This window comes from Miniopterus natalensis, chromosome 7 (assembly GCF_054644295.1).
Source record: "Miniopterus natalensis isolate mMinNat1 chromosome 7, mMinNat1.hap1, whole genome shotgun sequence".
NCBI lineage: Eukaryota > Metazoa > Chordata > Mammalia > Chiroptera > Miniopteridae > Miniopterus > Miniopterus natalensis.
Window position 1 is genome coordinate 57,340,543 of NC_142087.1, and position 26,345 is coordinate 57,366,887.

The 26,345-nt window shown below is 37.5% G+C and overlaps 1 protein-coding gene across 3 annotated transcripts in view; it reads left to right on the top strand.

The window, feature by feature from the left end:
* Nucleotides 1-25,291, top strand: part of PIK3C3 (phosphatidylinositol 3-kinase catalytic subunit type 3) — a 110,281-nt gene extending 84,990 nt beyond the window's left edge. For 2 of the 3 annotated variants that reach the window (XM_016225034.2, XM_016225035.2), the window contains 4 exons: nt 7,482-7,650; nt 13,112-13,202; nt 16,625-16,750; nt 24,210-25,291. In XM_016225034.2, the coding sequence (XP_016080520.1) occupies nt 7,482-7,650; nt 13,112-13,202; nt 16,625-16,750; nt 24,210-24,224 (401 nt within the window). In that variant the 3' untranslated portion in view covers nt 24,225-25,291. Of the gene's footprint in view, nt 1-7,442; nt 7,651-13,111; nt 13,203-16,624; nt 16,751-24,209 lie in introns of those variants that run through there. The other variant, XM_016225036.2, reaches the window with a different exon arrangement.
* Nucleotides 25,292-26,345: the final 1,054 nt, after the last annotated feature.

A 26,345-nucleotide genomic window follows, 5' to 3' on the forward strand; every position in this document is an offset into this window, starting at 1 on the left:
TTTTGAGTTATTTTTTTCTTAACTACTTTTTAATTGTTTCATCCAGGTGTAAGTCTTCCTCACCAGGGTAAATCTTTTCAGTTTCAACTTGAATTAAATGAGATTAAATAAGGAAAGTCTGATTATGAGGCAAATGGAAGTATAATGTGTTCTTCAACTTTTAAAAATTTATAACTTATCTTAAAATACTGTATTTGTGTCTCTAGTCATCTTTTACTAATAGTCCATATACTTCAAAGCAATTTCAAGTTAAATTAATTACATATGTGTTATAAATAGACTTTGTATAGTTTAGACAACTTTTATATATTCAAGGTGCATTTTAAATGTGGTTTATTGCAGGAAATACATTTCAGTGCTGGTAGTTAAAAATGCCTTGAATATCATGAACATCTTCTATTGTATATTTTGGATCCATTATACTTTCAATACAGACTGTAATATTAAATATTTTGAACTTTAAATTTTCTTGTGTAACTGTACAGTCTCTTAGTGTTAATGGAGCATTTTTAAATGAAAAGTCAGATTTCTCCCATTTTCAAAAACACCTTTCTGTTCTTCTCATTTGCCAGTTTGGACAGCCTTAAAAGCTATGACTCTCCTTTGGTTTGGAATTTTAATCAGAGTCCCACTGATTCATCTATGTCCAGTTCTCTGGTATGAGAGGTGTAGAGAGAAAGGAGATACCCAGATTTCATTTCACTGGGGTTTTTGGGGGACTTCCTTCCAATGCATTGTTCTATCCTGTAAGTATAGATGAGGACCTAAAAGGGTCAGACTAAGAAGTGAAGTGTAGGGGTGTGTGGAGGAAAGTGCATCACTACATATAGAGAATTTAAAAATCTATATAATGGTAATTTGAAACAAACTGTAAAATAATGTCAGTTATTGATTTCCAAGAAACTCATGCTTTTTTTTGGTTTGTTTTGGATGCTTTTAGCTTGGTTGACATTTCTTCATCTTGTGCAGCAGAGGGCGCTGTGTGTCCACGATAAATGTAAAGCTCTCAGTTCCTTTGTCAGTGTATTGTCATGTGGTCAACTGTAACGTCGTTTTATTGAAGCAGATTTGGAGTGAATCAAGTTTCACTTATTAATGCATTAATATAGCATTATTTGAGCAAGAAATTTTAAAAGTTAAGCTGTGATATGGGATTGAAACAAAATGGACTTTTTTCAGAGTGTCCTTGAGGAAGTTTTAAGTTTATTCAGAGTATTCATTTGTAGCAGGACTCAAATGAAACATGATTTGGATTTATCCTAACTTTGGAGTAAGATTTATTTTCATTTTTTGAGAATTTGAGGGAGAGAAAAAGTACCACTATAACTGGAAAAACTTGTTCATTGTTTATGGTATACAGACTTTATAATAGAATTAACATATAAAATTAATATCTAAATAACTGAAAAACATTCACATGTGAGAACAAGGAAATAAATGTGTATAGTATCAGGCAAGTTAGTTGTAGGTTCTAAGGGTGGCCCTTTAATCTGGATTTACACATTTGTAGAGTGAGAGGAATGGTGGCTTTTTTGTCTGTCTTGGCACTTCAGAGTAATAATACCCTTTGAGCCTCTATCAGAAAACTGAAAGAAAAACAATCATTTTTATTATATCCTAATTGTAGAAATGTTTAAATATATTTCCTATCCTGATCTTTATCATTCTTTTATATGAAATAGATTCACTTCCTTTTTTAATTCTTAGGAACATTCTTGCATTGCATAAGTTAATGTGTCAGGCTCAGAGTCAAATTCTTTGGGTTTAAATTGCCCCGCCACCATTGGGTAAGTTATCTAATATATCTGTGACTCAATCTTTTCTTCTGAATGTGTAAATAGTAATAGAAACCCTCTCCTGGTGGTGTTGTGAAAGTTGAATTAGATACATAATAGAATTTTCTGTGGTACTGAGCACATAGTAAACAATTCTTGGGGGCTGGTTAGCTCTTGGGTTTTGTTTGCTTGTTTGCTTTACCATTAGGAAGTAAGAATGCTTTCCATTTTTGACTTACATAGCTGATATTTGGAATGACAATTTTAGAGATAAGAGAATAATTTTTTCAAAAATTCTTTTTCCCCCCACTCTAAAACCCAAACTTTTTAAAGTTGCCACCTTCTAAATTCTCTGAGTAGCTCTTTATTTTAGTAGTATAGGAAAGGTTATAAAAGAGACGCAGTCAGTTTGATCATTGATTTGATGTTGTCCTTTCTGTGTTTTAAGGTAAAGCTTGATATTTTAAAAATATACTATATTTTTATTTTATTTTTTTCCTCAAGACATAATGCAGTTGTTGATAATGTTCAAAATCTTACATGGAAAGAACTTAGTTACAATTCAAATGGTGGTGCATCCTCAGCTATCTGTATTTAAGTTACTTAGTTAGGTAGATTAAATATGCTCCAGATTCTAAAACTACAGACTTACTTTCTTAATGTACATGTTTATTTTCTGGGAAATGAGAGAAAGGTATATAAAAACTTGTGTATTTAGTAAGCACCCAGTGCGTACTTTTAGAATAAGTGGACCAGGTGTTTCTGTGTCATTTTTATCCATTCTTAGGGTTTCCAGGAAAACCTCTTTTCTGTCTACACTTTTATTGTTGTAGACTCTGGATGTACTGTTATCTACCAATTCGATTTTCCTTAAAGTATACGAAAAGGATCCAGACACATAAGACCTTCGCCTTTTATCCATAATTACTTTTTCAGTCTTTGGTCAGTACTTTAGTTGTTTAAATAATGAGAAGGACTTGTCTTCGGGTGAATAGTTTTCTTTTTATACATTACTTAAAATTTATCTTTTGAAAGTTTCTTGAATATTCAGTATCGAGAAGTCTCCTCATGTTTACTGAAACCTTTTCATAAAGAAAATGGTTGTTGTAAGTGTGCTTTTTAAAAAGAAGTTTGTTTTAGAAGGACATTGTTTCTTCTCATAAGAAGTAAAAAATGATAAGGTAGTACACTCTGTGTGCCTAAGGAGCTAGCAGTTACTTCATGGAGAAAGTAACTTAGGTTGGGTAATGAAAAAGGTCTTGGGTGTGTATGTGATGCAAGTGGAGAAAAGCACATACTCTAGTCAAATCCCAGAAACTGAAACAGACACTGCCTTTGCAACCAGTACACCCCTAGGCTGGGTAGATTACTTTGAGGTCAGATTGTGGAGGGAAGTCACTCTACCTTCCTTTGGATCGCTCTTTATATGGCAAAGCCGAAGTCAGTCACTGAAGTAAAATTGTAGATTCCGATATTAAATTTTTTTTGGTAAGTTTTCTAATCAGGTGATGTATTTCTTAATGCTGGGTAGACACTGTTAGTTTTGCAATGAATAATTTGAGGGGAGGTTAAATTTTAATATGTTTTAAAGCATTCAAGTTTGTGGGATTTAAAAAGAAATAGGGTTGGATTATAGGGAATAGAAGAAGAGAGGTAGAAGGAGATTAAGCAGTGGTGTGGAAAATAAATAACATTTGACATTGGTCACATTTCATTATTAGACAAAGTGGAAATTTAAGAAACTCTGTTAAATACTATTAATTTCTGTTATATCTATAAGTCTGCAAATGTCTTGGGCTACAATTTTAGAAATGAGTTCTTGTTACTTATGCCAGTAACAGGAAAGTTTAATTAACTCCTCTTACCCCTTTGTATTATAGGTCAGGGACAAGATAATTACTGTCAACATTCAGTTTGTTTTATGTATACACTTTACCTCTTGACTATTTAAGGTAATAGACTTGAATAAGACCACACTTCCTGAATTTCTTAATTAAACTTTTAATTTTATGAAGTGCATTTTTAAAATCCTTACAAGTTTCATCTACAGGTATTAACTTTCAAAGAGCAGTTCCGTTTGCTATGTAAGAGGATACATTTTCTTGAAACATTAATAGCCTCTTTTCAAAATACATGACTCTGTGAACTTGCAAAGCATAATAATGGTTTCATTGTTAGATACTGAATCTTTTATGCCTTATAATTAAGCAGCAATCCTGTTCTTTGAGAGTTTTCTTATAAGAAGAATAGAAATACACTCTTCATTTGAAAGCTGCGATGCATAATGACATTGGAATTCCACTAATGCCTGTAAGGAAATGAAAAGTAGGGCTGAGTGTCCTATTAAAAGCATGGAGCCCATTAAATAAACTGTGGGTGATGGCTGATAGCATTTGATGCTAGGACGTTGTGATTCATTAATGGTGGCAATTTTGAATCAAAGATTGGTCAGATAGGTTATCTGCTCACATGATGAGTACCATTAAGAATCACATTCAAAGCAAAGCAACAATACTTAAATAATTAAATAAAACCAAAGAAGGTTTACCCGCACTTACAATAATGAGGGGAGGATGGTGTTTGTCTAACAAGGCAGAAAATAAATGGGGACCCCAGAATGAGAATAAAGCACAAAATAAAGTGCTCAGCTTAGCTGGACAGAGGATACATACAGGCTGGCTCGGGCAAAAGTAGGTTCACACTTGTGAGTACGTGAAACAGTTTATTCTTGTATTATTTATTAATTATTGTATTATTTTCCATAGGAACAACTGTAAACCTACTTTTTCCCCACCCTGTATTTAGTTGAAGGCAGTGAAATCATTAACAGAAATTGATCATGGACTTTTCACCAAATCTTAGAAAATTTAATGATAGCATATTCCGTTGAACCTTAACAGATTAGGAGATGTCTCTGTTTCTATTTTGTTTGAAGTTTATTTTGTTTATTAGATTCCACATGTAAGTGAGGTCTTATGGCATTTGTCTTTCTCTGATTGGCTTATTTCACTTAGCATAATACTCTCCAGTTTTCTGCATGCTGTTGCAGAATAGTAACAGAGGCATGGACACGTGGAATAGACTCACAGCCATCAGAGGGGAGTGGGGAGAGGGGCTGGATGAAAGAAGGTGAAGGGATTAGTCAAAGAACATACATGCATAGCCCACAGACACACAGACCACAGTGTGGTGATGGCCAGAGGGAAGGACAGGCAGGGGCTGGGTAGAGGTGGGCAAAGGGGGCGGGGACATCTGTAATAATCTCAACAAAAAAATAAAGTTAAAAAGAGAGAGAGATTAGGAGATGATGCTTTCCCAGTGAGTACTACAATGACCAGATCTTATTCTAAAACTAGTTTTTTTAATCTTTTTGGAATCATAGATTTCACTTGGGAATTTGGTGAACTCTCGGGATTTTCTAAAAAATTGATTTCATTGTGTTTAGAGACCCCTGGAGCCTATTTTGGGATTCTGAAAGGGTGGTTTTCAATTATGAGTAATACACAAAACTGTTTTAAATAGAAATTAAACCCCCTGTGTTGACATACTGTGTTTTATAGTCTTAAACATGTACTACATAAAACCTAGTATTAACTTCTTGTACATTTACTCTTACATAACTAAAATAAAAACATTTATAAATTAAATCATGTTACATACTTGCAAAATTTAATCTAACGTTAATATGAGAGAAGTAATATTTAAATTAAATTGTCACTTGCACTGTGAGATGGTACAGATAATATAGAGTGAGTTTGAGTTCAGTGCTGTTAATATCATATCCCATGTGAATATTCTTATACAGCTTTTCTCTTGAACTACTTCATAACCTCCATTGTTCAGGATGCTGTCATGTAATTTCAAGGTAAAACATTCTGCTTCTGTTAGTAATAGCCTGCAATAGTTTAAGTTGCCTTGCTGTTGGATACTAACTCAGTCAAAAACACCAAAATAACACACCAGTACTAGTAGTAAGGTAGCTTCCTGCTGATCCAGATTTGACCTCTTTTATTATTATTATTACTAAATCCTCACCCAAAGAAATGTTTCTATTGATTTTAGAGAAAGAAGAAGAGGGAGGGGAGAAATATCAGTCAGTTGCCTCCCGTACACACCCTGAGCGGGGCTTGAACCCAAAACCTAGTGCACGGAGCAAGAGTTGAACCCACAACCTTTCGGTGTCCGGGACAATGCTCCAACCAACTGAGCCACGCGTCCATGGCTGGCCTTTATTATTTTTATTATAGATCTTCATGGAAATGAAGACAATTTTAAAAGAAAACAACTTATTATAAGAACTTTCAGATTTCTAGAAGAAAACGTTTCATATCAACAATGTTATTAGAAGTTGTCTAAGCCGTAAATGTGGAATTGAGATGTCAATGGTTAAATAAATGCAAAATAGCCACATTGAATGCTCCTGTATGCTAGGTGCCCAGGTTTCAGAACTGTAACAAAAATAAATAAAACAAGATTTAAAAAAATACTCTAGAGAGAGGAAGGGAGAGAAACATCCATTGGCTGCCTCCTGCATGCCCCCTACTGGGGACAGAGCCTCAACCCCAGCATGTGCCCTGATGAAGAAGTGAACCAGGGACTCTTGGTGCATGGGAGATGTTCAACCAACTGGGCCTCCCTGGTCAGGCAGTAAGACAAGATTTTTGAATATAAGATTCTTAATGGTTCTTTAACAGTTTAGTGTGGAGAAGAAAGATAAATAATTTTAATATACAGTTAGCCGAAGTGTTTTAAAAGAAATAGGTGTATGCCTATTTTATACCTTCTTATAAATCACAAGATGCTTTATGAATTCTATGGTAAGTCATTCTGTAAAGTGAACAGTCACATTTTTTAAAAAAGATTTTTAAAATTGGTTTTTAGAAAGGAAGAGAACGAAACATCCATGTGAGAATGAAACATTGATGGGCTGCCTCCTGCACACCCCTTACCAGGGATCAAGCCCGAAACCCGGGCATGTGCCCTGACCGGGATCAAACGGGCAACCTTTTGGTGCACAGTACGGCACCCAGCCACCTGAGTCAGGGTGAGGACCGCATTCTTAGGTCTCTGGCCGTGAGTTTAGATGACAGCTCCAGGGTTTGTCTTCGTGGGCAGTGCAGCTGTATTCAGCTCTTGGCAGATATGAATACTGTGCTTGGTTTCTTAGTCTGCAGTTAATGAGTGGCACCGATGAGTTGGAAATGGTTCAGATGAAGCTAATAATATAATGTGAAATGTAAGGGATTTTTTGGCAGGGAGTGGTGGGGATTTTGATGAATTGTAGGAAGGCTTCGTCCTAGGAATACTTCAAATAAATGATTGTCTGCTCTATGAAGGGTAGTTCACTTAAACTTTAGCATGAGAAATTTGCAACAAGAAACTTATTTATTTATGCTAATACCTTAAAAGAATTTGCTCAGGCATTGCCAACTTTGTGGAGAATTAAAAGTAGGATTTAAGTTTTTAATATTACTGTGGGATGATTTTAAGCATAATTTTATCCGAATGAATGTGAGTTGAAACAAACTAAAATATGCTCTGAAGGCTACTCCCAAGCCTGGGATTAGAGGGTCGGCAATTTAATGGACTTCACCATGAATGAGTATTCTCTATGAAGAGACACTGCTTGACCAATTGTATGACATATCCCCTTCCCTGTTTCTTAAGATAACTGAGGAAACAAATGAGTTTCTTATCAACACCTAGGCAAACTCTTCCACATAGACTTTGGATATATCTTGGGTCGGGATCCAAAGCCTCTTCCCCCTCCGATGAAGCTGAATAAAGAAATGGTAGAAGGAATGGGAGGCACACAGAGCGAGCAGTACCAAGAGTTCCGTAAGCAGTGCTACACCGCCTTCCTCCACCTTCGAAGGTACGTTGATCTGCTCGACATAGATAATTTTGGTAAATTCATTTCATAGATGAAGAAACAGTTGTTCAGATGTGTGTGTTCTTTAGCCTCACTCTTTTTTAGAATGACACAGGCAGGAGTATGTCTTAATGTACATTTGATGTCTAATTTGATAAAAAGCCTGATATTAAAGGGAAAAAGAATTTCCTGTTTTCCACTAATTATCTGATTACTAAATCCCGCCACACAGGAGACTGGCATTACACGCGATTACACAAACACAGAGGCTTTGAAATCAGTGGGTTGAAATCATTTTAATAAAATATATTCTGTGTTTTGACAGTGCTGGGATAGAAAAGGGTTAGGATGCTGCCTATCATTCAGCTCGCCCAGAGGTCAGCCTCAAAGGATCGTAATCACAATGTTGGATTACTCTCCTCCCTAGCTGACTTCCTACTTCTTTATCAGTGAAGGATTTATCTTATTTAGGGTGATATTAATACAGTCATTTTTATTGTTCAGCACCTTTATCAGCTTTAGTTCTGTTTTCTTTTCAGGAGCATTCAGAAGTTTGTTAAATGAACGAAGAATAAATGTTCATATGACTTTGTCCAACACCTTATCAGTCATTTGGCTTTTAAAAAATGTTGATTTTTCACTATCCCTTGTTTTTTCTCCAATCCTACTATTTCTCTGCTTCCTTCATCTATCATAAGTAAAAACAAAACAAAATCATGTTTGTTAAATTCAGGTCATGGCTCTGATGATTGGTCAGAAATGACAAGATCAGTTGACTCTAACTCTGTGTTCAACCTAACTGCAAAATAAATATTCTTGGTCCAGCTGAAAATCCCAGCTTAGGGGACATACTACATAGTCTTCCAGGTGAGGATATAACCCGTGACAGTGGGTTGCCTGTGAATGTGGGCTCTGTCTTCTCTTTTACTAATATCATATAGTGGTTAGAGCCTAGACAGTGTATTTTTATTGAATGAGAACCTTCAGTATTTGTATGAGAACCCCCAAAATGTGTGCTTCACATCTGGGGTGAGGCTGTGTTTCCAGGTAATGTTGATGCTGCTGGTTGCAGCAGAATGACTACCATCCTATATTAGTCAGTTTTAGTCTTTGCATTGACTCAGTAGGCCTTCATTGTTAACTTAGTCTCTACCACAGGCCAGGAACTTGAACGTGCATTTTACAAATAGCCACGTTACTTCTCCTTTGGGTTGCAGAGTGCCTCAATCTTCCTTTCCAGAAGTGCTAAGGAAATAATGAGAAGATCAATGTTCTTTTGATTTGCAGAAGCACTTTCAGAAAGATGAGATTGCCACTTTAATATCTGGAGTGTTTAAATAGTCAGAGCCTACAGAAAACTAGATGGAACCATGGCAATCTCAGTGAGGAGGCAGGTGACATATCATGAGATGATAACTAGAGAAATGGCAAAGGTCCCCTGTCGTACTAAGAGCAGAAGGAAAGCAACGTGCTTTAAAAACTGTCGCTGGTGATGGATTAATAGCAGTTCAGTAGGATGAGAAAAAAGAGGCAGGTTATTAATGTGGAGACAAAGCTAACTTTTCTCACTATTATGAAAAACACAAAGAGATTAAATAATTTTATGTTAAGACTTCATGAAAATTGTTTTAATTTTCATTTTAAAAAATGCTAGTGTAGCCTGGCCGGGTTGGCTCAGCAATTGATCCACCTAGGGTCCAGGAGATCGCTGTTCAATTTCCCATCAGGGCACATGCCCGGGTTGCCGGCTCGATCCCCAGTCAGGAGCTTGCAGGAGGCGGTCAATCAATGACGACTCTCTCATCGTTGATGTTTCTATCTCTCTCTCCCTCTCCCTTCCTCTCTCTGTAATCAATAAAGATATATTAAAAAAAAAAAAATGCTAGTGTAGTTCAGTAAAGACTAGCTGGACCCTGATATTTAGATCAACATTTATTTTTTAATGGTGTGTTTTAGATGGTTCATTTAGTAAAAATTCACTTTAGGGCATAAGATGGTAGTCAAAAGTTTGGAGCTCAAGTTATTTGAATGTTTGTTATTAGGGTTTGTAGGTAAGACCAACCATCTCCTTTTTATGGTGTTTGTTGATTGCTGATTAATTTCTGCAACGGGAAACCATTGAATAAGAGTGGACCACATAAACAGCAGTTTCATTTGAACTACGTTTTAAGTGGTTACAGTTGTGCAGATGACAGAACACATTTTATGGTGTGATTTTCATATAACATTTTATTGTCTCTTATAAATATATTATTTATCAATACATATTATACCAGTAATTAGTCAATTTATTTTGAATATTCTCCCGTGGAAACAGTAGTAATGCTAAAATATTTTAAATCATAAGTGTTCATGGGAAACAACTCATTCTCTTAACCCATGTTTATGCTAGACACTGAAGATACAAAGATGGCCTAAACTTTTCAGTGAAAATACTGAAATTAGGAATACATTTAACTGTATCAAGGAGAGTTCTTACATTGTCCTGAGGATGTTTTCCTAGTTACCAAATAGTAGTGAATTTATTGATCGCGTTTCCTTTCATCTCCTTTCATCATGTTTACCCTCCTTGAAACAGTACATTTATTTAAAAAATCTTTTTTGTATGATTCCACTTTGATAATTGTTGCATGCAAAATGGATAGATTGTATAGGAAATAGACCTCTGAAACACTAAAAATCTAATTTGATGTACTTAAATGTATTTCTATTTTTAGTATTGAAAAATGTAGACCATCTTTTTCCTGAAAAACGTAGACTATCTTTGTGTAACGAGTAGCATGGTGCTGGCATAAACGTGGGTGAAAGAAAGGGTGCATTTTCCTTGAACACTACTCAACCCAGTCCTTTAAAAAAATTAAATATGTCACATCCATCCTTACATCTTACAGACTTGATTTTGTACACTTTTCTAATTCTATCATTTTTTTAAACTTAATCTTATATATATTTTGATAATAGTTTTACAGATTCATAATAACCTTTAAGTCTGGTTTTGGGGGGTAGGATATTGAATGACTACTCTAATATATACTTTATGTTTTGGGTCACTTTGTTCTGTCTTAAATGGAAAATGCAGGTCAGTGGCAACATGTAAAGCATTTAGTCAAGGTAGTGACATACTATCCACAGAGTGATTGGATGTTTAAGGTTCTTACAGAATATTCTCTTTTGTTTATTTACATTCGCTTCCCCTTTGCTATAATAATAGACGCTTGTGTGGTTAAATTTAAACCAATGTATAATCCAGAACACATTAATGTTTGCCTTTAAAAAAGGAACGCATTATGTTTATGTAAAGGCAGGCGTTTTCACATAGACCCTGGCTGCCCTTTAGAATCACGTGGGCAGCTCCATGGGCGTTAGGGGAGGGGAGTCATTCTGGACCCCATCAGATTTAATTGGTCTGGGATTGGGCCCAGGCACTGATAGTTTCAAGAAGTTCCCCAGGTGCATCTAATGAGCAACCAGGTTTGAGAACCTCTGAAATATCCTTTTCAAAATTGAGCCTTGTGCCCTGCCGGTTTGGCTCAGTGGTTAGAGCGGCAGCCTGTGGACTGAATGGTCCCAAGTTCGATTATGACCAAGGGCATGTGCCTTGGTTGCAGGCTTGATCCTTGGCCCCCCTTGGAGCACATGCGGGAGGCAACCATTCAGTACGTCTCTCTCACATCGATGTTTCTCTCCCTCCCTCCCTCCCACTCTGAAAGTGATGGAAAAATACCCTTGAAGAGGATAATAAACAGAAACAAGCCTTGTGTTCCCCTGTGTTGGGCTGGCAGACTCCTGAGATTCTGCTGTGGCAAGATAGGGAGGAAATGTATATAATCAACACGCAGACTGAGTCATTGGGGCTCACTGACAGAGCATCTGTTTTTCATAACATGTAGCAGCCAGCTGTACTCTTCAGACACTTTGGTCCTTGCAGCCCTCTCAGGTGGACCTTCTTCTTTATTTCCATATCCTACAGACCACAGAGCTTAGAGAAGGGCTCCGTGCCCTTCTTGCTCCTTATGCCACTTTGAAACTGTTTCTTTCCTTGCCGTTTCTTTTCTTTTTTCTTACAGAAGAAAAGCATAGACATGCACACACCATGAGATCACACCGTCATTCAATGTAAACTTTCATTGTCGTCTTCTTCATAACATTGTCGTCTTTTGCTGTGACTTCAGCATCCAAGTGAATGGCCCAGCCATGACCTGCCTTCTTAGGGTCTCGTCCTCATTTAGACCCAGCCTTGGCCACTCCCTCCTTCGGCACTAGTTAATTTGCCCCTCCTAAGATCCTGATCTCAAGCTTTCTACCCTCTAACCAACACCAGCTGTCCTTGCAGCTCTTTTTGGATGTGTCCTCATTCCTACAAGTCTTCAGCCTCATTGATATTTCCAGTCTCATCACCCTGCACCACATATAATCTACCACATATTCTCACTTTTCTCCTTTCCCCATTGAATTTTATGGGCCCAAAATGTTATCACACTTACTGTCTCTCCCTCCAAACTTTTAGGCATTTTTTACCCAGTCCTATAATCTCACCTGCTGAAACTGAAACTCTAATCAGAAAGGTCTGTCTTCCCATTTCCTGTGTACAGTATAACAGCTGTATGTTACCGAAGAAAACCCAGCAGTCATGGTGACTTTACCATTGGTTTAAAAATCTCCTTTTGTCCCTATAGTGCTAAGGGACTGCTGAGAGCATGACTGTTCAAGGAGAGTGTTCTGGGACAGCAGGAGGTGGACCGTACCCTGTGTGTACTCATTTGCGCCCCCCCCCCCCAAGCTCCTCCTTTGGAAAGGAACACTTGGAATAAGATGAAAAGTCTGAGGATTGGTGGGGATAAACCATTAGTTCCTGCCAGGTCAATGTAATCCAGAGATGACACCATTTAAACATCTTGCCCGTTTGTAGTACAGCAGAGTACCAGCTATTTTCTCATTCATTTAGCATTGTTTTTATTTAGCCCAGTCACTGTGGCCCTAAAAATGGTGATTAGTGTCCCTGGAGGATACTCCTGAATGATTAGTGGGATGGCAGTATTTCCCTGTCATTCATTGGCCCATGACACTGAGGTGGTCTTAAATTGGCAGACTCTTATCATTTAGCAAAGGCTGATCTTCACTGCGTAATGAAATGCTAATTAGGTATAAAGTGGATTCTCTTTAGACCCCATCAAAAAGAAGATACTCCCTAAAAATGGGGGGGGGGAGTCATTAGATGGTTATTCCAAAAGTTTGTTCCATAGCGTGGGACCTAGAAATGGTATTATGTCTAGAGCCCAGAATAAGACATTTTTTCGAGGCTTGCTTTTCATTGAGACAGCTGGTGAATAGTCTTATATTCTGTTTTCCTTCTGAGTAACAGTAATAATTATAAAGATCCAGGTACCATTATTTCTAGGAATGTTCTGGATATTAGCACTGCAGAATTCTAATGCATTGCTATTTCCCCCCCATTCTCTTTTAGGTATTCTAATCTGATTTTGAACTTGTTTTCCTTGATGGTGGATGCAAACATTCCAGATATTGCTCTGGAACCAGATAAAACTGTGAAAAAGGTAATTTTTTTACATCATTGAACATTGCAGTCTACTTTTCATTTAGGAGAGATATTACGGTTTTAACAACCCATTTCCCCTTGTTGTCTCAGCCCCTAGATTCTTAAGTAACACAAATTAAGAAGGAGACCTTGCATATAATTTTTTTCATATTGCAGAATACAACGGGCTCCCAAGTCCTCTGCAGCCAGCTCAGTCCCCTTCCCTGTTCATACCCGCAGTCATAAGAATAGGTCACTCTATTTAGAGAGAAAACTTTCTACCACGGCCCTTACTTTTTGTCCTGAAAAGTTTAGCTCTTTTTTAATATTCCTAATAGGGTACCTGATTCCTGGGGCTCCCAGGCCACGCATGCTAAGGATCAGAAAGAAAATGCTCTAATAGCATATAGGAGAAAACAGCCATTCTTTATCCTTCCCATCCATACCCATGGTTACAGTGGTTCCTTACTGTATCAGGAGAGTAGAGACCTGCTTTTTCACTCATCCTGCAAAGAGAAGAACAAAGGAAAGCTGTCACATAGGTGAACAGTTTTTCAGAACTATCTGACCATGAGTTTCAGCAGGAAATGGGAGGGGGTGTAGTGGATTTGAAGATTTTTTTTTGTCCAAATTAACTTCTGACTCTTGATTCATTGAGAGGGAGGGAGGGGAGTGTATGTAAAACATTTTATTTACCCAAAAATAACGTAAGATGATCTTTACCTTGTAGAGTATATAAAATTGCTAAAGGGCAATAGCAGTGCCAGGGATGGAATTTCTCTGGTGGTTGAATTCAGTAATTGGCACTAAAAGCTCTGAGTTCTGACATAACTGGTTCTGTACATTATTAGAAAGATACCCTTGTGGATTGAGCATTATCTTTAGTCCATTCAGGCTTCTAGAACAAAATACCGGAGACTAGGTGGCTTATAAACAACAGAAATTTTTTCTTAAGGTTCTGCAGGCTGGAAATCTGGGATCAGGGTGGCCATTGTGGTCAAGCGAGGGGCCTTTTGAGGTCAAAGGCCTCTTATTAGCTTTGCATGGTGGAAGGATCTAGGGAGCGCTGTGGTGTCTGTTTCATAAGAACACTAATCGCATTCATGAGGGATTCATCCTCATGACCTAAATACCCTCCAAAGGCTCTACTTCCTAATGCCATCACATTGGGCATTCATATTTCAACATGGATTTGGGGGAGGCACAGATATTCAGACTGTTGCAAACGTGAATGGGGCTAATCCTTTTTTACCTAATTTTATAAGTTTTTGGCAAACAAGGAGAGGGCTTTTAATCTAAATATTTTATTTAGCCATTTTAGAAAATTATGATCTTATTAGAATTTCATTTATTATTTTATCCAGTAGTCACCTTTATGTGCTCGTAGGAAATAGACTACTTACCACACTAGATTTTGGCATAGCTTATTTTTTCATTTATTTTATTATTTTATTGACTAAAACTTATTCATCAAGAAATACAAATTGGTTGATGAAAATTTCCCTAGCTGTAATTGATGGCTGCCCCTGATTTCAGAAGTTGTTTTGTTTTTTTCTTGGTATTGCTGTTCTTAGGGTCTGTTTTGCTGTTTATTTTAAACCCATTTATCTCTGTCATATGTCACTTTTCCCTGGCTTCACTCGTGTTCAGAAACCATTTATGAAAGTTCTAACAGTATTTGTCAAACCGAGTCTTCCAATTTCTTCTGCCAATTAAGTTAGGTTGTTCTTGTTCTTATTAGATCTTGTGTTCCATCTCAGTTTCTCTTTTAGAAAGTCATGATTTTATTAATGACAGTGCCCTTTGTTACCAGCCATCTTTATGGCACTATTTTTCAAAATATGAAGCAAATCATTTTGTGAAGAAAAATAAAGCATGTTCATTAGTCATTTTCCTTCAGACTAGTGCTCCCAAGCTGAGTATTCTAGTTTCAGTTAAGTGAACCCTGAATAAAGGTACTTCACTATAGTTTCCCCCAAAAGGGTATTTCAGAAAAGGTTTCTTTGTTTTCTGTTGTTTTATCAAGAATGTGATGTAATCAGTTGCCTCATAAACTTGACAATAACTCAAAATAATGTTGGGAAGTTATGCTGGAAGAAAAAGGAGTAGAGTGGAATGGTTAGATGCAGTGGTGTAAGGTTGTCTGGAAGTACAAGCCCGTTATCAGTTAAGGGCCCCTGGGTTGGCTTCATAAATTCTGCGTACCTCAGTTTCTGCATCTTACAGATGGAGATGTTCTCTGCCTCAGAGCCATCTGGGAGCCGAGTGCAGTCTTGCAGTGCTTTGCACAAAGTAGTCATTCAGTACCTGGCTTTTATATTTTAGGTAACCATTGTCACATATATGTCTACATATTTTTCTAGTACTTACTGAGAATCAGCTGTAACTTTAAATGAATTTTAAAAATTTCTCTGTCTTTGAAAGTTATAGACCAATTGAAGTAGTTCTTTGAAGATGTACTGGGAACTGGTATAGGAAAGGAGCATTTTAGAAGATGTAGGTTAGTTTATTTTGCCAGTGATTGACATAGTTCCTGTTCTTGTCTAGGCAGTGAAGGTGAGGGAGGGTATCAATATAGCCTCACCGTGCTGTATCCATTTCACAGTGAATTACAGGGAAACAGTAAAGGAGAGTGTTCATAAATATCACAGTTTAAAATGTAGTAGTTCTAGATTTGAAATGCAAGAGAATAAAGCACGCCTTTGCATTAAAAGAACAGTTTTTTATTTTTATTTATTTTTATTTTTTTATTTTTTTAAATATATCTTTATTGATTTCAGAGAGAGGAAAGGAGAGGGAGAGAGAGAGATAGAAAGATCAATGATGAGAGAGTCATTGATCGAGCCCACAACCCGGGCATGTGCCCTGACCGGGAACCAAACCCCAATCGCCTGGATCCCAGGTCGACGCTCAACCACTGACACGCCCAGCTGGGCAAAAGAACAGTTTTTTAATCTACTTTTAAGTCTATAGGGCTGAACAGTATCGTATTTTCTATTTCTTTTTCTAAAAAATGTTTGCCACCAACAAGGATCGAGTCACATAAAGAACATAAAGCATCCTGGCCAGGTAGCTCAGTTGGTTAGAGCATTGTCCTGATAGGCCAAGGTTGTGGGTTCGATCCCTGGTCAGGGCATATGCAAGAATCAACCAGTGAATGCATAAATAAGGGAACCACAGATCCATGTTTCTCTCTCCCCCTCCCTTCCTCTTCCTTCTCTCTCTAAAGTCAATCCATAAATTTTTAAAATTTTTATAAAGAGCATATAGCAAAAACAATAAACTTCCACACTTGAACAGTATTCAAAACTTACAAGTTACGAATTATTTGGCATAGAAGTAGCTCATAATTTTTGTAATGTCTTTATTAGTTTAAGTCTGTCTCTTCACAATATGTCTGTTTTTCTTTATACTAAAGACTAATAGACTGTGACCTTTTAGGTTCAGGATAAATTCCGTCTAGACCTGTCCGATGAGGAGGCCGTGCACTACATGCAGAGTCTGATTGACGAGAGTGTCCACGCCTTGTTCGCTGCAGTGGTGGAACAGATTCACAAGTTCGCCCAGGTGAGTTCCCTGAGGGTAGGGCGTTCACATCAGCTTCTCCATGTGCTACTCCAGAGTCCTCAGAGAGCCACACTCCTCAAGCCCACTGATGTCTCTTCTGGGTTTGTTTTGTTTTGTTTTTTGGGTTTGTTTTGTTTAGCCTTTTTGACATCTCACCAGCCAGCTGATATGAACATGTTTCGTGCATACTTAACTCTAAAACATTCCACCTAAATTTTCTTGGAATGTAAAATTGTATGGTAAACTATGGAGTGTCAACATCAGTGTCTTTGTCCTTTGTATTCAGTGGTCATTATAAACCCTTCTTGAGAATGACTTTGGATTTGATAAAGGCCTTGGAAAGTGAGACTTTAAAACACTTGTTAGGGGCAGGCCAGTGTAGCTCAGTGATTGAGCATCAACCTATGATCCAGGAGATAGCGGTTGCATTCCCGATCAGGGCACATGCCCGGGTAGCGAGCTTGATTCCCGGTGGGGAGCACACAGGAAGCAGCCGATTAATGACTCTCTCTCTCATCATTGATGTTTTTCTCTCTCTCTCTCCCCCCTCTCCCTCTCTCTCTCTGAAATCAATAAAGACATATTTTTTTAAAATAAAAATAAAATAAAATAAAATAAATAAATAAAACACTTGTTAGGTTTTGTGAATGGGGAAGTTCTAGGAGTGGATTTTGAGACTAAGAAAGCAGAGCATACCACACACTGAAAAGGTCTGTCCATATAGCATCTTTCATACAAATGACTGACTGAGGGAAGACCTTTTCGCACTAGCTAATGATGGCAGACCTTAGATTTAAAACCTGCTTTAATTATGAATTTCATAATGATGATTCTGAAAATGATTAGCACACAGAAAAATTGGGCCTCTTTTCTCTCCCACACCTTCACACGCCTCTCCTTGTGAACTCTTTCCTGACTTTTTCACACAGTTAATAATACTTTGATTAATTTCCCAGGCTCAGAGCCTGTCTGCTTGGACTTCTCCCTCACCCAGTACCCAGTATGTCTTCAAGCCTGTTTGGGTCTTTAATCATTTCTTTAATTATCCTTTTCTATCATTTTCTCCTGCTAACATTTTAAGCTACAGAAGGTCTTTGGCTTATGAAGGCTGGACTGAAGATTTTTCAACTTCATGATGGTGCGAAAGTTACACATATTCCATAGAAACTGTACTTCGAATTGTGACATTTGATCTTTTCCTGGGTAGCGATCATCCAACCATACAGTACTCTAGCCCCAGCTGCTGGCCTACTGCATGGCACCTTCTTCCCCAAGAGACCAAGAAAGAAGTAGAAGGCCTCTTAAAACAAGCCACATGACCAGGCCAGATTCACAGGGAGAAGAAATAGATTCCACCTCTTGATGGGAGGAGAAGGTGCCTGTGTAGGGAGGAGAGGGATTAGTGTCATCTTTAAAGACTTAACTGCCACTCATCTAATGTGCTGCAGCTTCAGGTCTGAGCTTTCAGGTTCCGTAAAATTAATAGTGGTCTAGTTTTGAAATTCTCTTATCAATTTGCATAAGGTGTGTGTTTTGCTTTGCTAGCTGGATCTAAGACTAGTAGGACTATTTTGCTTCATTCTTTGTATTAAAAATAGAGGAGAGGAAGAGCCTGATAAAAAAGGGACCATACTATTATTTGGGGAGGTAGTAATAAAGGGACCTTGGTTTACAAATATCTCTGGACCCCAGTTTCCACATCTATCAAGTGATTGATACAGAGGTAAAAATTAAATTTAATGTCAGAGATGTACAAAAGTTAATTACTTTCCATATATAAAGCTAATATCGACTACCACACAGACTAAAGGAAATTCCCCCTGTTCCAATGGTTAAATTATGAACTTGTTCAGAACTAAGAATTTTTCCATGTACCTTTTCTGTTCATAGCGAAAGCATGAGATGGGCACACTCTTAAGTTAGACATTGGAAAGATCATTTTATAACCATTAACTAATAGATAATTATATGTCTTGGAAAGAAGCATTATGTCTGTTTCCTAGATTCCTGTTTTCTAGTTGTTTAGTAAAATAAATAAGATATAGAAATTTTGAACAATTATTTAAAATTACTTCAGCCTCTGTCGTTACAAATTCTTTTGGACTAGGATCTATCCTTGATAACAAAATAGTGTAGAAAAACAGGGCAATAACAACACATGAATAAGAGTTTAAGAGCAAATACCTGGATGCTTTCAGAAACTGAAGGACCACCGTCATTCTAGGCTGGTAAAAGTGGAGGTTTGATGCAGTGTGGATATTTATGTAGTCAACTTTTTTTAGATATCTCAGCGCTCCATTTTGTAAAAGTATCTGAGGCAGTAGCCTTTATTTATTTGAACTTTGTGCTTCATATTGTGCTTCCCCATTTTTTAATATCATATAATTCTTACTATAACCATCTAAATGAGTTTTAGCATTACCCCCTTTTATAGATGAGAAGACTAAACCACATAAAAATTGTTTCCTAGCTTACCAGATTCAGGTCTTCATACCAGAATCCCATGTTCTTTATTCTTGAAATGAGCTTGAAAATGCTCGTGTTATTTTTCAGGTTTCCTTAAATATGTCCCCTGTGCCCAAACTATTGTGCCACTGAAGCATTATCAAAATAAGAGTAACCTAAGGATGTTAAATTTCACTGGAACTTGATTAGGCATTGAAGGAAACAAGAGATACTAAATAAGGGCTTAGCTTCACATAAGTCTGGTTAAATTATAAAGTTACAGAAGTACCTGGTTCTTAACTAATCTCTGAAGTTTATGTTCTTTTTGAAACTCACATTTTTACATATATTTTCTAAGTATTGATACTAAAAAGTCACATGCACACACAAATTCTGGTGATCAACATCTTTTGTCACTCAGCATTTATTTTAAGGATGCATATTGCTAATGGATTTAGGTTAATTTTAGTGCCTTCCTGTAAATTACTATGAATTATAGAAATCAGTTTTTTAAAATGGAAGAAGGCTGATGCAAATGTTAACAAAAGTTATAGTTGTTTTAGCACAAAAGAACTGATATTCTAAAAGAAGACTTAAAAATTGCCAGATCCATCTATTATGTGACATGCTGAAGTTTATTTTATTCTCTTCCCTCATGCCATTCCCTGAGAAGGGTAGAGATTAAACACTGCAGTATTTGCTGCCTAGCCACACCCTATTAGTGTTACAAATTTTCCATTGAAAAACACTTTTATTTGGGGCGCTGTCTTTGAAATGACGTCATCAGAACTTTTCTCCCTGCTGAAATCACCTCTGGTGGGCTTTCTAGTCTTTCCTGCATAGAAGGGTAGAGATCACTTAGTTGGGGTCACTGACAGCTCAAAAACAAGGACTGTCACACCGCAGCCCATTTCTTCCCTGTTTCCTTTTTTGCTTGTCTCTGTCCTCACTGATTGATGGTAGAGGTTGGAGAATGGGGTATGATTCCCAGCAGTCTTGATACACATTAAATCTAACTGAATGAATCTTGGTAGGCTAACTGGGGTCAGAGATGTATTTTTTGCAGACTGAATGTAAAAATATAAGAACAGATTGGGTTCAGAAAGTTTACCTGAATTCCTGCTCAGGGTACTAAGAGCGCGCGACTGCTTTCCATTTGGCAAGCGTGCTTGCTGAGCCCTGTGGTGTTCAAGGAGGAAGACCCTGGGTCACGGAGGCAGCGGGCACGTTTCTCCAAAGGAAGGCAGTTTACATGTATTTGAAGGGATTTTAATTTTAAAAAAACACAATGGAAGAAGGAAAATGGTGTGTTATTCTGCCTGACATTTCCCGTGAAGACCTTATGTCCTCTAAGTGTAAGAGGCACTCCCCCGTAGAAGAGTTTCAGATCCCACGTGCCTCCCATGACATGGCATCTCACCTGCTTAATGGGACTCCAGCACCGCAGGTTCTTGCTATTTCTGTACAGCATGGCCTCCAAGTGCGCTATCTGCCCTGTTCTGCTCGAGGAAATGGGTGTTTTGTTGTTTTTGCGTCAGCACCATGCTAGGGGGAAAGCTTCCTGTTTTTGACTTTTTGGGAGATGACTGTCTCTAATATGTTGCCTTTTGAAGAGCTTTCCTTGTAATTTTGTTTGTTTATATCCCTGTTTTACCTTTACGTGCTGACCTAAGCCCTGTGTGGGATGTTTGTGCTGTAAGTGCACTACTCTCTCATCTGCTTTGAAAAGGCATAGACACAAAAGATGCCCAAAGGAGAAGAGAACAGAGCATCATTTCTGAGTTTATGTTATATGTGGACCTTATTTTACCACTAGGAATAAAGAGCAGCCCCGTAAAATATTTCATTGAACAAAACAAAGCATATTGAATTCTGTGGAAGAACAGAGACATCGTTCCCAGGCCAGTGGCTTAAGTAAATAGCGTAACACCAGCATGTCATGCGAAACTGGTATCATTCTGTGTCTCGACCTATTCCTCACGTATTCCAGTTATCCCAGGAGGAATAAGAACAGCAGCAGAGCAACAGCAATAACAGTAATAACAACTGCGTATTCAGCACTTAAATGTGCCAGGAATTATGTAAAGTATCACCCCCCTGAATCCTCACACCTATAAAGTAGGTGTATCTCCAGGCCCGTTTTACAGATGAGAAACCAAGGCTTGATAGGTTAAATAACTTGCCCAAGGTCTCAAGGTTAATAGGTGACAGTTCAGATTCAAATTCAAACCCTGGATTGTGGAAATAGACAGTAGCTTCGTGTTTCCCATTCTACATCAAAGCTTTATTAGATATGAATAAATTTTATTGTGAGGAGCTAGTTTTTTTAATTTACCTGTAAATTTTTTAAATGATCTTTTAACTTTCCTTAAATCTTTCCTCTGACCATCAAAAGAAAAACTTCAGCAAACAGCCCATAGAGTATGATATAAAAAGGAGGCATTGAAAACAGTTAATCAGAGATAAATATGATAAATATGGGATAACATTTATTTTGCCCGTTGGCCAAAAACCAGTCTTGAATTTTATTGGCCCACATGTGCTCTCCTGTTGCCCTATAGTCAGCACTCTGCACACAGCCCACTAAACCCATGATGTTTAAACACATAACACAGGCACTTGCTACATTGCAAATGTGTAAGGTGTTCAGATCAGTTAAAAATTGTAATAGCAACAGTCAGCAGAGTGTCCCATAATTTTCAGCTAAAATGTCCTGCAGTTCATTTTTCATCTGTATAAATTTAATTTCCTTATCTTCTCTAAGGAAAGTTTCAAACACTTAAATGTAATCCGTGGTAAGATTTGCCTATTTGGTTCAATAATTGCTTTTAATAAGGTTAATTGTTATACTGCTTTTTTTCCTGCCCCTCTGTGTTATATGAAACCCTTTTATATAAATTCTTCAAATGTACTGGGAGTTGAATATTTGGGACTGGCTCTGCTACACAGTTATCTCTAATTTTTTTAGGAAATATATTAGAACCATCTATTTAATAGCAGCATTTCTCTCACACAAACATACATACACTTGGGCAGTTTTTAATTGTTTCAAGATTTTTAGACTTCCTAACATGTCAGTGAGGACCCTTCACAATTTGCCTTTAACCTGCAATTCATCTTCTGTCTTCCACCAGCAACCACAAAGATTCTTCTTAGTAGCTCTAATGACCTGTCCACGTGACAGCTCCTCATACCCAGCAACCCTTTTCTTCTCCCCACCAGCCAGTACACCTTTGCTCTTTTCCTAGGATGAGTTCCACACCCATCTGCCTAATGTTTGGATGTGTGTGTTATGATTCTTCCTATATATGAACATTTTGTCTTAAGTAGCTGAATCATCCCTGCCACACAGTAGGCACCAGTTAACTGTATGTGGTTTTACACAAGTGCCAAGGACCATTCGAGAAGTTTACTTTTATTTTCTCTGATACTGCTTTTAAGAAAACATTTAAACAGGCTCTTAAATTGTAAATTACATTCCTTTTATTAGCATTAAAAACAAATCTTACCATATTCTTTCTGGAATTGCTACATTAAATTGTATCAAATTAAAATCAGTTGGCATCTTTCACATTTTTACACATCCACACGCATGTGCACACGCAGACACATTTGTTAGTGAGGTTTTTCCCCCTCATGTTTCCCTGAGTAGTAATGAGGTGAAATTACACAGAAACAGCATTCTCAGTTCATTCTCTATGAGGTCATGCCAGCACGAATGGTATTGAACAAGAGAGCACATGAGGTGTGGGTGACTCAGTGTGTCTTCCCCTGACAGAATGACTAGAGTTGCCCTTACCCAGAGCGTGGGCGATTGATAGCATCCGTACACAGTAAAGACAACCATTAACTCTTGGCAACTGTTTTTTCATTTAATAGTCCTCAGAAGTAGTAGGTAGCCTTCATCAATTTCACTGAGTGAATTTAGAGATGATAATAATGAAGAGAGGGCAGCACCACACTTCTTGTTTTGTTTTGTTTTGTTTTGTTTAAAATATTACAGATGTCCCTTTTTCTCCCCAATGACCCGTTCCACCCCATCCCTTCCCTCTCCCCAGTCCCTCTAGTAACCAAAGAATTTATAAGCACCACACTTCTTTACAAGCCTCATACAAGATGACTGGAAGGGTGCCCAGCACAAGATAGCTGCTATAAATGCTGATTTCTTTCATTCTACTGGATATTTTAATGTTGAACACTGTTCATGTGTTGGCCCCCAAATAACTCTTGATTGGGCCTGTCTTATTCCTTCAGGACTACTTCCTTTGATTTGTTTCCAAACCTTTTCTGGAATGAAGTGGTTGTGCAGTGAAGTAGTTGTAGAAGTGGTCTGTGGAATAAACTACAGGTTTTCACCACCTCTCTAAAAATGTTGCACCAAGAACTAAGCACACTCCTCAAAATATTATCTGCCACCGCAGAGTTCAGTGGGATTTCTGCCTTCCTAGAGCTGGATTTGTCTGCCATGTAATAATAATTGGGTCACTTTGAGCATACAGTCAGCGAATATTTCTTCTCTAAAATATTTTCTCATGTAAACTGATTTTTAAGCCAAGTGTCAGGAATCTTGTATCTTGTGGTTCATTGGAATCTTCTTCATGGCATTCAATAAAGTAATTCTTTAACTTCTTTTAATAGAGGACTGTTTTTTTGTTTGTTTAAAATATATCTTTATTGATTTCAGAGAGAGGAAAGGAGAGTGAGAGAGAGAGATAGAAACATCAATGATGAGAGAGTCACTGGTTGATCCTGCAACCCGGGCATGTGCCCTGACCAGGAATCGAACCCCGATCACCTGGATCCTAGGTCGACGCTCAACCACTGAGCCACGCCCGGCCGGGCGAGGACTGTTTTTTAAAGACTGGAATAAGTTACTAAGGTGTTTTTTTCCGTAAAAAAAAAAATTATGTGTTCATCTGTAAGCATTTTATAAAATTATAGACTGTTTATCTTTCTTTGTGAACAGTGAAGCTAATTATTTTGTTTGTTTCTTTATTTGTGTTAATTTTTATAGTACTGGAGAAAATGAAACTGGGTTTGTTCCATCAACATGCTTGACTCTGTAAGAAAACTACCTTAGAAGCAACCTGTGTATAATGAAGACTGCAGAATAACAAGGGAGAAAGGACATTTAATCTTCAAGATACCTCGAATCCTAAATGTTTCATGGTGTCTCAGTTCCTTGGATGTCAAGTTGCTTAAATATGGTCTTGAAGGTTTTGCTTTGAAATATTGTATATACTTATTTTCAAATGTACACATTGTTAATAATTTAGGAAGTGAGAAGCTTATTCTAGGCTCATGTACATATGAGAGTTTGGGAGGAATTTTATGTTGAAATAGTAAAACATTGTAGCCTTTGAGTTTGGAATGTCCTTTTTTCCGTTCTCTCTTCACAGCAGGAGAATGGTTATATGAATTTGGATTGTCTTAGTTTAGAAGGTGGGTTTTTTTTGTTTTGTCTATCCCTCTCTCCCCCTCCAGTATTTGTTTTTGTTGTTTGTTTTTTAATCATCACCCAAGGATATTTTTTCCATTGCTTTTTAGAGAAAGTGGAAGGGAGAGAGAGAGAAACATTGATGTGAGAGAGATAATCGATTGGTTGCCTCCCTCACACACCCCGACTAGGGCTGGGGATTGAGCCTGCAACCCAGGTACGTGCCCTTGGCTGAAATTGAACCTGGGACCCTTCAGTCTGCAGGCAACGCTCTAGTGAACCAAACCAGCTAGGGTCGCATTTGTTTGTTTTTACCTAATTTATAATACTTAAAGATTTACATGTTGTAGCTCTTTTACAGCTTATTTTAAATAATACATTTATTTTCTCTTCTAAATACTGGTGGTGATGTTTTTTGAAAACTATAGTTCACAGTTCTAAGTTGTAAATACATAAAACAGGATATAAAAACAGCCATGTCTGGATAACTGGCCAGAAGGTAATACAGCAGCAGCTTTTAGTATTGAGCCCAAGATATTTTTACATGTTCGTGTAAGTGTAAATTGTCTTTCTGCAATAAAAATTTTTTGATGCAAACTGAGTTTTTAAATAGCTCCCCTGGACCTGTGGGTGTAATACATCATCTCTGTTTTAACCAGATGCATTTTTGTCTTTTAAGATTAGGAGTCCCAGTAATCCGTCTAGCTTTTTGCCTCAGGCGACTTTGGGAAAGGAATCGACACAAATGAGAAGAGCAACACATAATCCTCGCAAGTGACTGTGGTACATAGCCATGTGACTTGGTTTTGGCAGGAAAAGAATGTCTCATTCTCTTGGTGCTAAATAAATACTAAATATCAAATGACAGAGAAGATTAAGAAGGTTCACCAAAGGCAGCCAGCGTTTCAGAGAATGCCATTAATGGTAGTGTTTATTTGTTACAAAATTCTTATCTGTGAGTTTGTCTCTTTAGCAAGCTGGAAAGGAAGCGTGTAACTAGGAGGCATATGGACTGTGATTTCTGTAAAACGGAAAATGGTAAAGGTGAAAGGCCTTGGCATATCTTTGTAGGAGAGTTTATGCCCAGCGTAACAGGCAAGCTCCATCCTCTCTCACCTTTCCCTGCTTCACATACATCATTTTTTGTTGCCTAGAAGCTTTTAGCCCACCTCTGTTCTCATTGTTTTAGTCCTATTGCTATTAGCACCTCTTCCAAAAACATTTTCTCAAAACAACCCTGTCGAAAGTGACCTCTGCAACCTTCTGAATTCTTGAAATTCTTTAGTTTTAGCTTTTTAATTGGCATTTAGTAAAGTGGGCGTTTTTGTTATACTTGCATCTCCTGTACAGGTTGGCAGACTCTGTAAAGAAAGATGGTCAATATTTTCAGCTTTGAAAAGCATTGATGTTGATCACAACTCAATTTTGCTGTTATAATAAAAAAGCAGCCATAGATGACATGTAAACAAATAGCGTGGCCAGACTTGTCCCTCGGGCCAAAATTTGCTGAACCCTGCTGGAATTACTGTAAGGCAAAACTGTATTATCTTACTAATCCTTATAAATTCCACAACACTTTGCATAGATAGTACCATATTTTGTTATAATTTTTTAAATTTATTGACTAGAGAGAGAAGAAGAGAGGGAGTGAGAGAGAGAGAGAGAGAGAGAGATGGGCTTGTTAGTCCACTTGTTTGTGCATTCATTGGTTGA